This window comes from Amblyomma americanum, chromosome 9 (genome assembly GCF_052857255.1).
Source record: "Amblyomma americanum isolate KBUSLIRL-KWMA chromosome 9, ASM5285725v1, whole genome shotgun sequence".
Taxonomy (NCBI): Eukaryota; Metazoa; Arthropoda; class Arachnida; order Ixodida; family Ixodidae; genus Amblyomma; species Amblyomma americanum.
The window spans coordinates 100,807,128-100,822,563 of NC_135505.1; the positions used below are offsets into that span (position 1 = coordinate 100,807,128).

Here is a 15,436-nt window from a genome sequence, read left to right on the forward strand (position 1 = left end):
ACGGCTGGTTCGGTGCGGCTGCGGCGTTGTATGAATCCAGTAGCCGGCGTCGTATAAGCTCCCGGTCCAAGCGCCCGTGGAGGTGATGCCGGTGTTGTTGGGTTAGGGGCACCACCCGGATGGGTGGCAACAGCGCTGGAGACACCCCTGGTCGTAGCAGGTGGTAGCGTCCTCCGTTGACTCCCCGGAACGGACTCAGGCACGACAGGAAGTCCACGATGCGAAGCCGTAGAACGTGAGCTCACCGGAGCAGTAGCCGGCGTCGCTCTCTTCCAGCTAGCCGAAGCGTCCCTCACCCGCCGGTGCCTCCACTTCTCTGTTCTCCCCCCTCCGTGCCTCGCTCTCCCTCGTCCTTTTATAGCCTTGGCGTTAGTCCACGTAAGCCTTGTCGTCGTCTTCTCCTTCTCTCCTCCACCAATCATCTCTCTCCACCTCGCCGAATGCTTCTTTATTCTTCGGTTAATCCACGTCGTCTTCTTCACACCTCTTTCCTTCATAATTTTATTTTAGACTTATTATATTATGCGACACAGGCATATACCGGCACGAGCACGAGACACGTGACAGCCGCAGCGAGCCTCGCGCGAGCGCACAGCAGCGCAGCCAAGCGAACCGGCCTAGCCACTGCGTGTGGCTACTGCCTACAACAAACACCTCAAGGCGCGGTCTTTTCTTCCTTCCTCTTCAATTTGGTAATGCTTCATCTTCCCACCAAATTGTCTCCTCTGCGTGGGATACATCACACTCTTCACGCAGATGAATTTACAATATGGGCCACGCAAGGTAACCGGAGCCACATGCAGTCCTGCCTGCAAGCAGCGGCGACCCTCGTCGACATCTACGCCACCTACTGCGGACTCCAGTCCGCCATAGCAAAATCTGAATATGTGCACGTGCGTCCCTCCCCTCTGGACACATCTCATCTTCGCCTCAGTCTCCCCTCGGGACAGATCCGGTTTGGTTTATGGTTTATGGGGATGTAACGTCCCAAAGCGACTCAGGCTATGAGGGACGCCGTAGTGAAGGGCTCCAGAAATTTCGACCACCTGGGGTTTTTTAACGTGCACTGACATCGCACAGTACACGGGCCTCTAGAATTTCGCCTCCATCCAAATTCGACCGCCGCGGCCGGGATCAAACCCGCGTCTTTCGGGCCGGCAGCCGAGCGCTGTAACCACTCAGCCACCGCGGCGGCTCCTCGGGACAGATCCGGTAGGCCAAGAAGATCCGTGTCCTTGGCCTCTTCATCTACCACCAACGCAGGGCCGGCACCACCCTGGGCAAACTTCGTACGGTGTGAGACCAGGTGCGCCTCATGGACCGCCGGGTCTCCAACAAGCGGGGTGGATTACGAAGCAAGGATGCACTGCGGCTTGCCCATGCTTTCGTAACGAGTAGAATCTTCTACTCGACCCCCTACTTGCACTTGCGCAAACACGATGATGACAAACTGGAGGTCATCCACCGGAAAGTCATCAAGCGGGCTCTCGACCTTCCCCCGTCCAGACAGAGACTTCTGGCCCTGACCGTGGCGAACACCCTCCGGGAGTTTCGAGAACCCCACTTAGTCAACCAACACACGCCTCATTCACAGACCACATCCGGTTGCCGCCTCTTGGACCAGATACACACCAAACACGGCTACCACACTGAGGAAAGCAAGAGAGTGCCAGAATGCTGGAGACGTGTCCTCTGTGTCCGACCCCTTCCCCGCAACATGTCCAGAAAAGACCGTAGCGGTCGTCGCGAGGCGTGCACGGAGGCGTTGGCGCGATACTATGGTCACCAACAACGCGTGTATTACGTGGACGTTGCTGGCCCAGATGACGAAGTGTAGTACACGGCCTCAGTCGTACACAACACAAACACAGTTACGGGCTCACTTTCAAAGCCTACAGCGCAACACACGCGGATGAGAGCACTATCGCTCTGGCTCTCACTAATCCCAAATCGAAACACAACACCACCGACTCGTGAGGAGCCTGTCGGAACTATGAACGAACACCCGATCAGGCCGCCCGCGCACTCTGTCCCCGGGCTATCTCCTTGTTTTTGGAAGCCTACTTCCAATCAGAGAATCTTGTCCTTTGAAACACATCACCGATTACTACAAGGAGCATCACCGGCGCTACCCGGCCCCATGTAAGGGACTGGGTCGCGCTAACGAGCTCCTCCTCATCAAAATTCTCAGCAACACTGTACTGTGCACCGAGGTGCGTAAATATTTCAACCCATCCTTTTATGGTACATGCCAGTTCTGTGGGGAGGTGGCTGACACCTTCCGTATGGTTTGGGCGTGCCAATCAAACCCATCTGTCCCTCCCACCAACGTCAACTCCACCAGAGAAGATTGGAAGCGGGCCCTGCTCGACAGGCAAGACCTCAAGACCCAAAGGGCCCTGGTTCAACGGACGCCGGCGGCGTTGCTTGCCAATGGTGCCCCGGAATAGGGGCTCCACCCAGTATTGTGAGGAGAAGGGGCCAATAGGGCCCCAGCCCAATCACCTCTCTCCCAACAGTTAAAGGTAAATAAATGTTTTTCACCACCACCGCCGCCCTCTAGATGGCTTATGATGCGCCGCAATTCAACCATGTGCGCTAAAGACCGCCGCACTTCGCCAATTGCAGGTAGGTATGTACATCCCGGTCGGGGTCAAGCACGCAGTTAAAATTCCCGACAAGAAAGAACGGGCGCCTAGGGAACGGTGCTAAAGAACGGAATAAGTCGTTGGTCTGAGAGATGCCGGCTGGCGCATATACATTGACAACGCGGATTTTGCATTGACTATAATAACAATCGAACGCGATAACGCGTCCCTCAGTGTCGAGCTGGCAGCGGCTGCCATAAAGCAGGCTGCGCTTAATCAGCATCGGTTCCACACCACGACTGCGAGGCGAACTAGAAGAGAAAAAACCTTTCACAGAAAACCGGTCACCAAAAGCGTTCTCATCCCGGCAAGTACGAAGGGCTTTGCAACACCTTGTGGAATAAATTATCTCGTACAACACAGCAATCCTGCCCTGACATAAAGCAAGCATTGATTTTTTTGCAAAGTAAACTGTACAGGCTATTCGGTTTTGGTTTAAAACCTGTCGCGGTATCCGTAATTCACTGGCCTAGGAGCGACCACCAGTGCCCACCTTGTAAATTAGCTCAAAACCGTCTTAGCGCAGAGCAGACGGCAGAGCATTGAGCAGACCACATGTTCAAGTAATCTGCACGGAAGCTATGTTCTTTCGTTGCCTTCCCAAAGTACTAACCCTGCACAGTCTGGACACAAGGTGATTATAATGGAGCGTTAGGAGTACTCTTAGTGACATTTTTGTGTAACGACAGATATGGCCTTGAAGAGCGTCAGATTTAGAGGTATAAATTTCAAGCCTGGGGCATTTTCCGCCTCGGTGCAGTCATTTGGTTTTTTGGCGGCTAAAAGCCCCTACTAAATAAAGGTCTGACGTTAGCAGGGTGGTGCATTCTGTTATTCACAAAACTGTTATTTGATCACCTGGCGGCATTCAGGAGCATCGCTAACATCAAGGCTAGGTGAGGTATGTATTGAAATATTTGATAATTAGCAGTGTATTTTTACCACTTGTACTTGAGAGAGTGGATTGCAGTGTTTTAAAGCGAAAACTTCACTACGCTAGGTAAAGCCGACTTAATCGTGCGTTGCTGGTTGACCTCCAACTGAGCCAGAGGTCAGTTGCGGCTATAGGCCTTACCATATGTGGTCCACAAAGACGTCACACCACTTCACCTATGACCTTCGCCTATGACTTTTGACCTTTAGATTCGCCGGTAAAGGACGGTATAATAGGTCGTAGCGTTCATTGGCTGCCCAAGTTCTCGCGATCAAATACTAATTTAACTGCCGCCTGTCAGGGTGGGCGCGCTACCTATCCAGTGTACGGAACGCACTCAATGTTCCAGCCGTCAAGCCGCGTCTAGTTGCCCTATAGACCTTAGCTTTCACTCTCTAACCTGGTTCAGCGGTAGTTAAACCGCAGTTAATTTTTGTTTGAGCATTCCCACCCCGACATGGGACCATTAACTCGACATATGGTTTTCCAATGCTGCTTTCACAAGCCACTCCCGATTTGGCGCACGTATACACAATAAGAGTTTTTTTTAATGCAAAGTAAGCAGAAAATGGTAACTACATACAGCGCCAATTAGGAGCAAACAGCAACCGAGCTACCTTAACGAAATTATGGGCTTTGAGCCGTAAGACGTCACAAACAACTTCTTCAAAACAAAGGTATTGCTTGACAGCCGCTTGGTCAGCCGTCCTCATTCACGTGAATCTCAGGGGTGCAACTCCCACCTGACCACAAGGCTGTCACTTACCACGAAACCGCTAGTGATTAGGTCGTTGAGGCCAAGGGGATTATGGTTAAAATACGCAGACATGTTTTCCGGTTGAGGGGGCTTCTGAAAATGTTCGAGAGAAGGATCTGGTTCCTGAACATATTCCCGTTTGGAGCCGTCTTTGGGGTGCACTACGCTCAGGCAAACATTGTGCTGGAATGGCCACTCAAGAAAGTCGTCCATGTCACCTTTGCACAGGACCATTCTCGAGAAAACTTTCACAAATTCACCTTCCTTTTCGAGGTTGACTCCAGGCAAAATGCAGTACCCGCTGTAAGGTTTCTGGCGACAGCCGGTGGTCCGATTCAGCTGCGTATTCGGCCCGGACACCTGCAACCGGGGTCACTGCACGGCGATAGGCATCTTGGTTCCCACGGCCGGTCCTCGCGTGGTTTATTGGATTCGAGACGGAGGACTCCACTGCCGTTTGTAAACAACACTGTTCCCGGAAGATCCACCGTGCGGCACGGAGGCAGTTAGCGACCGCCAGAACCGAGCTGGAGTGACTCACCCCTTCAACTGTGCATGCTCGCCGGCGCCTCCCCCATTCGGACTTCCCGGAAGACGTGTCCGACTTGACAGCGTGAGAACTGTCGTTCGGACGCGAAGACAACGCTCTCTCTGGTGGGGCGATTGTCCAGCGGCACCCTTTCTCTCCGGCGAGGCATGTGACGGGGGCGTGTCCCTATGTGAAGTGGTGTGTGTGTGTACGACAACGCAAGTTAGGCCACGCCCAACCTGGCGAAGACCTCCTCGAACCTTGGGAATCCTAGGGACCGGACCCTTTTTAAACCGGACGACCAGTGCCGTGAGGAAGGAATCCTCGATCATCCTGAGACCTTCTCAGATCCTCCGACCTTCCCCTATCACCCACCAATGGGTTCCTAAATCTTGTAAATAATGTAAAATAAACCCCCTGTACAGTTTCCTTCATAACCAAGTCCGACAACGTCATTCGGAGAAGGGACCTGCGGCGCTGAAAGCGTCAGCTCACTCAAGGACCCCTCGTCCCCAACAACTGGTTGACAGCAGCTGGGATGGACCGTGCGACATCGTGCTTTCTCAACCGGTAAGCGTTTCGGCATTTTGCTATAGGATTCGCCAGGCTTCAGATTTTGAGAGAATAATCTAGAATCACTGGGAAGTGTATGTCAATTGAGAAAGAATAATCTCACGACATTTTGCAGATAGCATTGCCAAAGCGGAGAAACCGTTGTCATGGGCCTCATGAAATTGTCAACGTCGGACTTGCTGTTGTTATGCGAGGAACTGTCAATAGAAGTACAGGGCAAGATTACAAACTTGAAATATGCAAGACAATTCAAAAACACGTAGAGGACGATCAGCTGGTAGATACGTGGAATTTGGTACCGGAAGAAAAAAGAAAAAGGGAAGCGGAGTGGGAAAAAGAGAAAGAACGGCAAAAGTGGGAAGCTGAAAAAGAAGAAAGTAAAGCGATTGCAGCTTGAAAGCGAAAATCGAAAAAAAGGCGTCAGTACGAGAGCCGGGTCTCCTGAAAGTGCAAGCGATGTACAATCGTATAGAATGAACAGATTCATGCAGCCCTATGAAAGTGGAAGGGACATAGGATTGTACCTGGGAAACTTTGAGAGAACTTGCGAAAGGGAGAACTTTGCTCGCAGTACATGGCCGCAACGGCTTCTGACACTCTTGCCATGTGAAGTAGCTGAAGTCATAGCAAGACTTAGCACACAAGACGCAGCAGACTACGAAAAAGTCAACGCCAGCCTGCTAAAAAGGTACCGGCTGTCAGCCGAAGCTTTCCGACAGCGCTTCAGGAACGCAATGAAAAACGATAGCGAGGGCTATCCGGATTTCGCGTATGGCCTAAAGACGAATCTGTTAGAGTGGCTAAAAGGAGCCGAGGTTTATGAAAGTCGAGACAAAATCATTGAGTGCTTTTGCCTTGAGCAATTTTACCGAAGCATTCCCCAAGTGGTGAAACTGTGGGTTCAAGACAGGGAAAAAGTCGACACAGTTGAAAGGGCCGCTGAGCTAGCAGAGGAGTACGTTTCGCGCAGAAGGTTGAGCACTGAAGAGGGTGCGTCACACGCTCGAAACGCGATGCGAGATAAAGGGCCTAGCAGAAAGACGCGAAGTGCTAGAAGTTCGGAGCAATCGGAGGCAACGAAGGTAGCGCCAGAAAAGCGTGAAGAACAGGCGAAGAGACAGGGTGCAGACAAAGCCGCGAAAAAAGAGTTTGAGGCTAGTAGGCCATTTCGTTGCTACAACTGCAATGGTGTCGGGCACTTTGCAGCCAAGTGTACAAAGCAACGTTTGGTGTTCTCGTGCGTCGAGGATAACGTTGAGAATCTAGAGCTCCTTAAGCCATACCTGCACGAGCTGCACGTTAACGGGAAACCGTGCAGGGTGCTTCGTGATAGCGCCGCGACGATGGACGTTGTCCACCCGTCTTACGTGTCAGTGGACGATTTTACGGGAGAAGTCTCGTGGATAAAACACGCAGTAGAAGAACACAGTGTATGCCTTCCCATAGCTAGAGTGATAATTTGTGGGCCGTTTGGAGAGCTAATCACTGAGGCCGCAGTTTCGAAGGCCGTGCCACTTCAATATCCTTACCTCTTCTCGAATCGATCAGACCAATTGCTACGTGAGAGAGGCCAGAAACTCGGAAGCGGGGTGATACAAGCTTTGACAAGATCGAAAACTCGTCAGTTCGCATCTCAACTAAGTCCGATTCCCGAACCTCAGGTAGCCAGAGACGCACCAGCCAGCATATCGTTGCAATAAAATGAGGAGGGAAGGGAACCAACGAGAAATGAAAGCCAGACAGCTGACCGAGCAAATGAGCGACGAGGGACTTCAACCACTAAGTCGGTAGAGGAATCAGAAAACGCTGAAGGATCCGTTTAATCTCCAACATCGCGTAGTTTTGATCGCCTTCTGCAGGTGAACAGGGAGTCCCTAATAAAAGAACAGAAGCAGGATCCCACTTTGGAAAGACTGCACCTTACAGCTAAAGAGGGCATCGCGAGACGAAACATAACGATGCACGAGAAGGGAGGTTTACTATACCGACACTACCAGGACAGAAAAGACAAAACATTTGATCAGCTGGTCGCGCCCGAAAAATACAGAGCGGACATTCTGAGTCTCTGCCACGGAAATGGCTGGGCAGGACATCTGGGAATCAATAAAACAAAGGAGCGGCTATTAATGGAATATTATTGGCCGGGTTGTTTCAAAGATGCAGAACGCTACGTAAAATCATGCGATGCGTGCCAGCGCGTGGGCAAGCCGGGAGAGACATGGAAGGCTCCACTGAAAATTGTTCCATTGATCTCGGAACCCTTCCGCCGGCTTGTAATAGACACAGTAGGCCCTTTGCCTAAAACGAAATCAGGTTATAAGTACTTGCTTACTATGCTATGTCCCGCCACAAAATTTCTCGAAGCAATTTCGTTGAAGGACTTGAGCTCCACAGAAATAGTTGACGCCCTTTTGTCAGTGTTCGCGAGAATAGGATTTCCGGCCGAAATCCAAGCCGATCAGGCGACGGTCTTTACAAGCGCCTTGACGACCACATTCCTAGAAAGATGCGGAATAAAACTGTTACACAGCTCGGTGTATCATCCGCCGTCCAACAGTGTAGAGAAATGGCATTCGGTGCTGAAGCGAGTGCTACGCGCTCTTTGTTATCAGCATAAAGCAGACTGGGAGGATTGTCTGCCGGCCACACTTTTCGCTTTACGAACAGTCCCCACGAAGCTACGGGGTTTACGCCAGCAGAACTCGTGTATGGAAGAGCCCTCCGCTCTCCCCTCCGAATGCTGAGAGAAATGTGGGAAGGGGCAGGAGAGAACCAGACAGTGGTTGAGTACGTGCTTCAGCGACTGGACCGCCTCAAAAACACGAGGGAATTCGTAAACCGAAATATGAAAGCTGCCCAGGAGGCCGCCAAGGTCTATTATGACAAAAACGCGTGCCTTCGAGGCTTCACCGCGGGTGATCGCGTGATGATCTTCCGGCCATCGAGGAAAAACAAGCTGGAAGTTCACTGGGATGGTCCAGTAGAAGTGTTGCAAAAATTTTCGGAGACAAATTACGCGCTAAGGGTTCCAGGCAGGGGAAAGCAGGTGAGAATCTATCATTGCAATCTGATGAAGCCGTTCGTGGAACGCAGCGGGATCGTCAATCTGACTCTAAATGAACCAGAAGAGCTGGACAGCGAGAGTCAGGGTAGGAAGGGAGGTGCGAACGCTAGTGACAACGCGGAGAACATTCTGGCTCACACCGTGAATGCAGATTTCCTAAGCGGGACCCAGGTCGACACGCTAAAGCAGTCGTTGAGCGCATTCGCTGACCTATTTAGCAGTCGCCCGGGAAAGACACACCTCCTTACACACGAAATCGAGCTCACGTCTGATGAGCCGGTACGGTCGAAACCCTACAGGGTATCACCGCTGCAAAAAGAAATAATGGACGCGGAAATGCAGCGCATGTTGCACTTCCGGAAGCATGAAGGATGGATGATACAGCGCTAGGAAATTTCGCACCAGTGGAAAACTAACCTGCGAGAGTTAGGGGTTGTAGAGCCAGCGGAAAGTGACTATGCCTCACCGCTAATTCTTGTTGAGGCCCCAGGGAAAGATCCTCGTCCCTGCGTGGATTATAGAAAGCTGAATGCAATTACCAGGGATCAGCTATACCCGGTTCCCAACATAGAGGAAAGGATAGAAAGGGTGAGCGGCGCGAAATTCATTTCCACCCTCGATCTCGTACGGGGATATTGGCAAGTTCCCCTCTCAGAAAGCGCGAGCAGGTATGCCGCTTTCATCTCCCCAGCGGGCACCTTTCGACCCTTAATGCTTAGTTTTGGGTTGAAGAATGCCCCCTACAGCTTCTCGAAACTCATGGACATCGTACTGAAGGACATGCAGTGCTTTGCACTCCCTTATTTAGACGATGTGGCAATTTTTTCGGAAACTTGGCAAGAGCATCTAGAACACCTAAGGACCGTGTTTTCCAGTTTACGACAGGCTTGAATGACACTGAAGGCAGAAAAGTGTAGATTTGGTTGCGCACAGGTGACGTACTTGGGCCACGTTGTAGGCCAGGTAACTAGGAGCCCATCCGAGTTAAAGATTGCCCCAATCGCAGCATTTCCGCAACCACGGACCAAAACGGACATTCGCTCCTTTTTGGGATTAGTTGGGTACTACCAGCGATATATTCCTAACTACTCACAGTGGACTTGTCCCTTAACTGACGCCTTGCGAAAGGGAGCACCTACTAACGTAAGTTGGGATAACCAAAAAGAAAACGCCTTCGAAAGCCTGAAGGAAGCACTCGTGTCCCGACCCTTGCTCAGGACCCCTGACTATGGGAAAGAGTTCATAGTCCAGTGTGATGCCATTGATAGAGGGCTGGGTGCTGTCTTAAGCCAAGTTGGCTACGACCATGAAGAACACCCAGTTCTGTACATCAGCCGCAAACTGACCAGTAGAGAGAAAGCGTACAGCGCTTCCGAAAAAGAGTGCGCGTGTTTAGTTTGGGCAGCGCAGAAGTTGTCATGTTACCTGTACGGAGCAAAGTTTGTATTTGAGACTGACCATTGTCCTTTAACGTGGCTGCGACAGATGTCCCCCAAAAATGGTCGCTTGCTCAGATAGAGTCTGGCTCTCCAACAGTACAATTTCTCGGTGCGTTATAAGAAGGGGAAACTGCACGGAAATGCTGATGTAAGCGGGAGAACTAAGAGGAATCTCCTCCTGTGGGAGTTTTTTTTTTTACTTTGTTCCGAGTAATCCGGCTGTGGCAGTTTCAAAAGGGGATGTTTCGCGCTCAGTCGGCACAAAATTAACCCAAATTTGAACAGAATTTTTTTAAAAGTGTATTGTTGTCAATGGAAGAAGCCTGGTGATTCTTTGGCGAAGTCCGAGCGCTTGCGTGTGGGGCAGTGCTTTGCCGTTTGGAACGACCCACCTGCGCTTTCCTTTGTTGGTGGTGCTTTGGGGTCTGCCTTGGGGGCGATGATATTGCAATCCAGGGGACCAACTCGGACGCCATCTCATCTCTTCCTGCCCAGCGGTCGTCAACGCTGGACATTCGAGATTTTTCGGGCCGCGGAGGAGCTGTAAGGTTTCTGGCGACAGCCGGTGGTCTGATTCAGCTGCGTATTCGGCCCGGACACCTGCAACCGGGGTCACTGCACGGCGATAGGCATCTTGGTTCCCACGGCCGGTCCTCGCGTGGTCTATTGGATTCGAGACGGAGGATTCCACTGCCGTTTGTAAACAACATTGTTCCCGGAAGATCCACCGTGCGGCACGGAGGCAGTTAGCGACCGCCAGAACCGAGCAGGGGTGACTCACCCCTTCAACTGTGCCTGCTCGCCGGCGCCTCGCCCATTCGGACTTCCCGGAAGACGTGTCCGACTTGACAGCGTGAGAACTGTCGTTCGGACGCGAAGACAACGCTCTCTCTGGTGGGGGCGATTGTACAGTGGCACCCTCTCTCTCCGGCGAGGCATGTGACGGGGGCGTGTCCTTATGTGAAGTGGTGTGTGTGTACGACAACGCAAGTTAGGCCACGCCCAACCTGGCGAAGACCTCCTCGAACCTGGGGAATCCTAGGGACCGGACCCTTTTTAAACCGGACGACGAGTGCCGTGAGGAAGGAATCCTCGATCATCCTGAGATCTTCTCAGATCCTCCGACCTTCCCCCATCACCCACCAATGGGTTCCTAAATCTTGTAAATAATGTAAAATAAACCCCCTGTACAGTTTCCTTCATAACCAAGTCCGACAACGTCATTCGGAGAAGGGACCTGCGGCGCTGAAAGCGTCAGCTCACTCAAGGACCCCTCGTCCCCAACACCGCGCAGGTACACCTTCTCGCTTACGTATACAGACCGGCCTTGGTTTATGCGCTTTTTCTTTCAGTTTTTCGACTCCTTCTACAGTGAGAATGGTGAGAGCTACTTGAAGTTTAGGATGAGCAATGAACTGCCTATTTTTTCCCAGGGCAATCTGTGCTTTTTCTCTATATTCAGCTTGTATTGTATTTGCAATCTGCGACAGGTGGTCTCGAGTGCTCTTTGTCTCCTTATCCATGTCCTTTCTGATTGTTCTCTCTAATGTGTTTATGATCCCTGGAAGATTAATGATAGCATCACTTAATGTAGTGACATACGATTTCACTTCCTCGGTAGACACAGTGATGTCATGCATGCCTTTAGTGAGAATTAGTGAGAATGTCTTGTTTCTGCAGTGTCTCAGCGGCCAGTTGTTGTTTTAAAGTTTCCTTCAGAGTGTTTATAGCGGTGGAGACTCCGGTTAGTGTGTCGCCATGCATGGCAATATCAGCAACAAGGCGCTCAAACAACCTTCTGCTCTCAGCCGCCGGCTTTTCCAGTTCTGCCCGGAAAGTAGCAAGAAACGCGGTGGCATCCTTGCTGTCGGACGGCACTTCGGTTCCAAGAGGCGTCCCTTTTGTTTCACACGCTGACCTAAGGTGAGAGCACACGTCGCTGCAGAGAACACCGGCAGAGCACTTGGAGCAGGAAACCGAGTGGTGTCGACATTCGCGCTGAAAATGCCGGAGGAGCTCCGAAGCGGCCACCACAGAATTGCACCCACGTTCTTCATTCCAGCACCTCACCTGCAGATTAAAAGAGAAAAGAACAAGGTATCATTCATGAGGTAAATAGAAGCGGATCCCGGTTTGACGCTCAACCATTATCTTTTCTCGCTGATGTGTTACGGCTCCGAAACTAATTTTTGGTCTCATAAATGTCCCCGAAAAAGTTGTGCTTTTTTCTTCACATGTTATAATTTGTATGGCACATGCCGTCAAGGGCCTCGAAAAAGGACGGCCCCACGGCGTGACCGGGGTTTATTCGTTGTCTGGTCACGTGAGCAGCCACGGGCAAAACGGCAGCCCCCGGTCAGAGTCTGCGAGAGGGAAAAGGCGTAAGACAGCGAGACAAAGAAGATGGCGCGTCAACTAAGCGCGGCTCGCGGGCTTTAGTAGAGGAATTCTTCAGGGTACCGCCGTGTGCGCGAGTTAGATATTGAACCGAGGAGAAACCACGTGAGAGTTATGACGTAATTCAGCCGCCGCCGCAGAAACCAAGCGCTCGCATCGGCCTAGTCACGTGACAACAATGACCTCACTCAACCGCAGCTACGCCGCAGCCGTGGGCTCGCTCTCTCTAGACAGCCTCCGCTGCCTCAGCAAGTGCCAGCGACTTGCAACAGCTCTCGACCATTTAACGGCAGCAGTCGTCATGGATGTTCCCGGCGAGACGCCTCGTGAACTGTCTGCGTCTCAGAGGTTGCGAAGACGACAGTAACCAAAGCGACAGCTTTAAAACTTAAGCCTGGCAAACCTTGTCTAAACGTCAGTCATTACAAACAGGCAACAACCTTGTCTAACCAAGCTTTACAAGCTTTCGTTTCGGTAACTTAGGTTTCGGCGGGATAAACCTTTCCCCATTTTTTTTGTTCAAAACGTTTTGTACCTGATAATCTGATTGTCAAGGCTTCAATTCGCTCTTTAAAGTACCTTCTTTGCACAAATTATCAGGATGAAAATGGCAGCCCCCGTCCGCAACTCTCTAGTGGTCGGAATGCGTGACGACGCAATTCGTCGCCATTTCATTTCGTTCGCTGGCATTGGTCGCTGTTCGTGCTTACGTAGGCAGTGAGAATATGTCACGCTGGTCGCGGCCGAAACATGCCCATGAGATCACTCCCTTCATGCGTACTGCTGCGCTGGCGGAACGGCGCAGAGACCGATGAACCACAGAGCACGACTATGCGTTTCCCACCCCTGATAATCCCCATCAGTGGTTATCCCACATCGGAATAGAAACGCTTTGACAAACACTATCGTTTGCCGGTCGCCGGGGAATGAAGCTACGAACGCAGATTACAGGCAGCAATGACAAATATTAGATTACCTCCCCGCTCACCACTTGAGAATATGAGGCAAGCATGTTGTTGGCAATGTAACACCAAATGAGACCCATCCTGGCTTACTACCACCCTACACTATTGTAAAAGCGACACAGTGATCTCAGGCTAAATGATGGACTTACTAGTGCGAATATTTGTCAGAAAAAATTCCTTCGGAACTAATTTGTTTTGAGTACAAACTTTCATAGCTCTGTTGAACCCTCTCCCCTTTCGGGAACCAATATGTCTTTTTTTCAGAAAACAGCGGCACACGTGGAACGGGCTTGTGCTGCGTAACCTGTTTCTGCATAACGCATGCATACTAGCCAGCCCGCAGTACCCTAACAAAAAACTGCCTACATGAATAACTGGGAAACATTGGGCGCCCTGGTAATTTATGCAAATAAAAATAGCTTTAGAGTATTTTCTCCTGAAGCCGGAACGATTTTTTTCGTTTGCCTTAAAGAACAAATCTTCTGCTGCATCAGTACACCTTGTTGCAAAGATATGTCGCCCATCTTGCCGAAGGTGGAAATATCTGAGTTGGTCATATTCGAGTAAGGAAGTTTTTTGCAACAGGTGTCAACTGGTTTTAGCTCGCATCAACATGTTCGCATCAACTTGGGATCTTTGCACCTGTGCCAGATCTCAATCAATAATTACTCCCTTCATTCACTGCTTTCCTCCTTGTGTCGACCAACCACCGTTTTTTTTTTCAGTGCCGCTTGACCTCTAGAAGCTCCCCAATCATGTGCTCGGCTCATTCGTGACCGGAAATGCGAAATTTGTGCGCATAGCTCGACAACTGCACCGTGCTCGCATTATTTTCCTTGCTGCACGGCAGCCGCAGGCCACCGGGATAATTCGGGTGTAGGCAGCAGAGAGTTGTAGCAATTAATACGCTAACTACGCAGCTGATTGCACGGAAAACGCCGGCAGATCACGGCGCAACGGTAGCAACGGCCAAGTTTTACCGAACGCGGCCGCCGCACGGCTGTGCAAACAGTCTAAAATGTAAGCAGGCAAAATACAAGCGTTTATTATGAGGAACCACTGCGCCGCGTTTATCGGCGGTGGCGTTCATTTCGCTGTGGTTTCGGAGGCGCAGGTCAGCACTAGCTCCTTCACATGATGTGTACAGTGGTGAGCAGCCCTGTCTAGAGCGCGCCGACGGTGCTCTGCGGAGCAAGTCAGCGCCACCTACGTTAGGTTCTGCGTTTGAGGTATGTGTCCCATACGCATGCGCGGCGAAAACGGAGGGATGCCTGCTCAATGTTTCCTCGTCGCGCCTCCACCTTGCGAGTTGGTTTCGTGCCCCGAGGGCCGCGCTGCCTGCATTTGTGACGGTGTGTTGGTGGGCAGGGCGTTGCCATGCCGCCCTGTTTCACGACTGTAACGAGACGGTCAGGCAAGCCAGCGCGAGTGATAGCGAATGATCGCACGTTTCTGCACCCGAGTTCCTAACTGCACGCATGCCAAATGCGGTGCCTCTTGAAGCTGATAACACAGCAAAAGAAACGCCCTCAAACAATGGTGCATGCTGGTAAGCCGCTAACCTCATACTGACAAGACGAAGACAGAGCTAAACAACCACACCTAGGACCAATTCTCACACTGTTAGCCTGGCGCATGTTTGAAACTTGTAGTCACCCGCTACCTCTTCAACTTGCTTTTGAAACGCACGATCGCCCGCTATCACTTGCACTTGCTCGCCTAGCCGCCTAGTGATTCGCGCGAAGCGCGTTCGTTTTCCGGCCGCTGGTACATATCACACAGCGCTGCCCTGGCGGCATGAAGCACAAGCACTGAGCGCAAATGAGGCCGAGAGCCCACGTGCAGACGACCGCTTTGTTTTGGTCGTGCATGCGCATGGGACGCATAGCTCAACCCAAGAGCCTAACGTTAGGTGGCGCTGGCTGGCACCGTGTCGCTTTGGTTATGTCGTCTTCGCAACCTCTGAGACGCAGACACTTCACGAGGCGACTCGCCGGGAGCATTCATGACGACTGCTGCCGTTAAATGGTCGAGAGCTGTTGCAAGTCGCTGGCGCTTGCTGAGGCAGCGGAGGCTGTCTAGAGAGAGCGAGCCCACGGCTGCGGCGTAGCTGCGGTTGAGTGAGGTCAT

At 51.5% G+C, this 15,436-nt stretch overlaps 1 protein-coding gene across 2 annotated transcripts in view; it reads right to left on the reverse strand.

Moving 5' to 3' along the window:
- The window catches only part of LOC144103877 (TNF receptor-associated factor 2-like), a 67,564-nt gene that overhangs the window by 12,295 nt on the left and 39,833 nt on the right, over positions 1–15,436 (reverse strand). Inside the window, exon 2 of one of the 2 annotated variants that reach the window (XM_077636585.1) lies at positions 11,740–12,014. In XM_077636585.1, coding sequence (XP_077492711.1) covers positions 11,740–12,014 — 275 coding nt within the window. Of the gene's footprint in view, positions 1–11,573; positions 12,015–15,436 lie in introns of those variants that run through there. The other variant, XM_077636584.1, reaches the window with a different exon arrangement.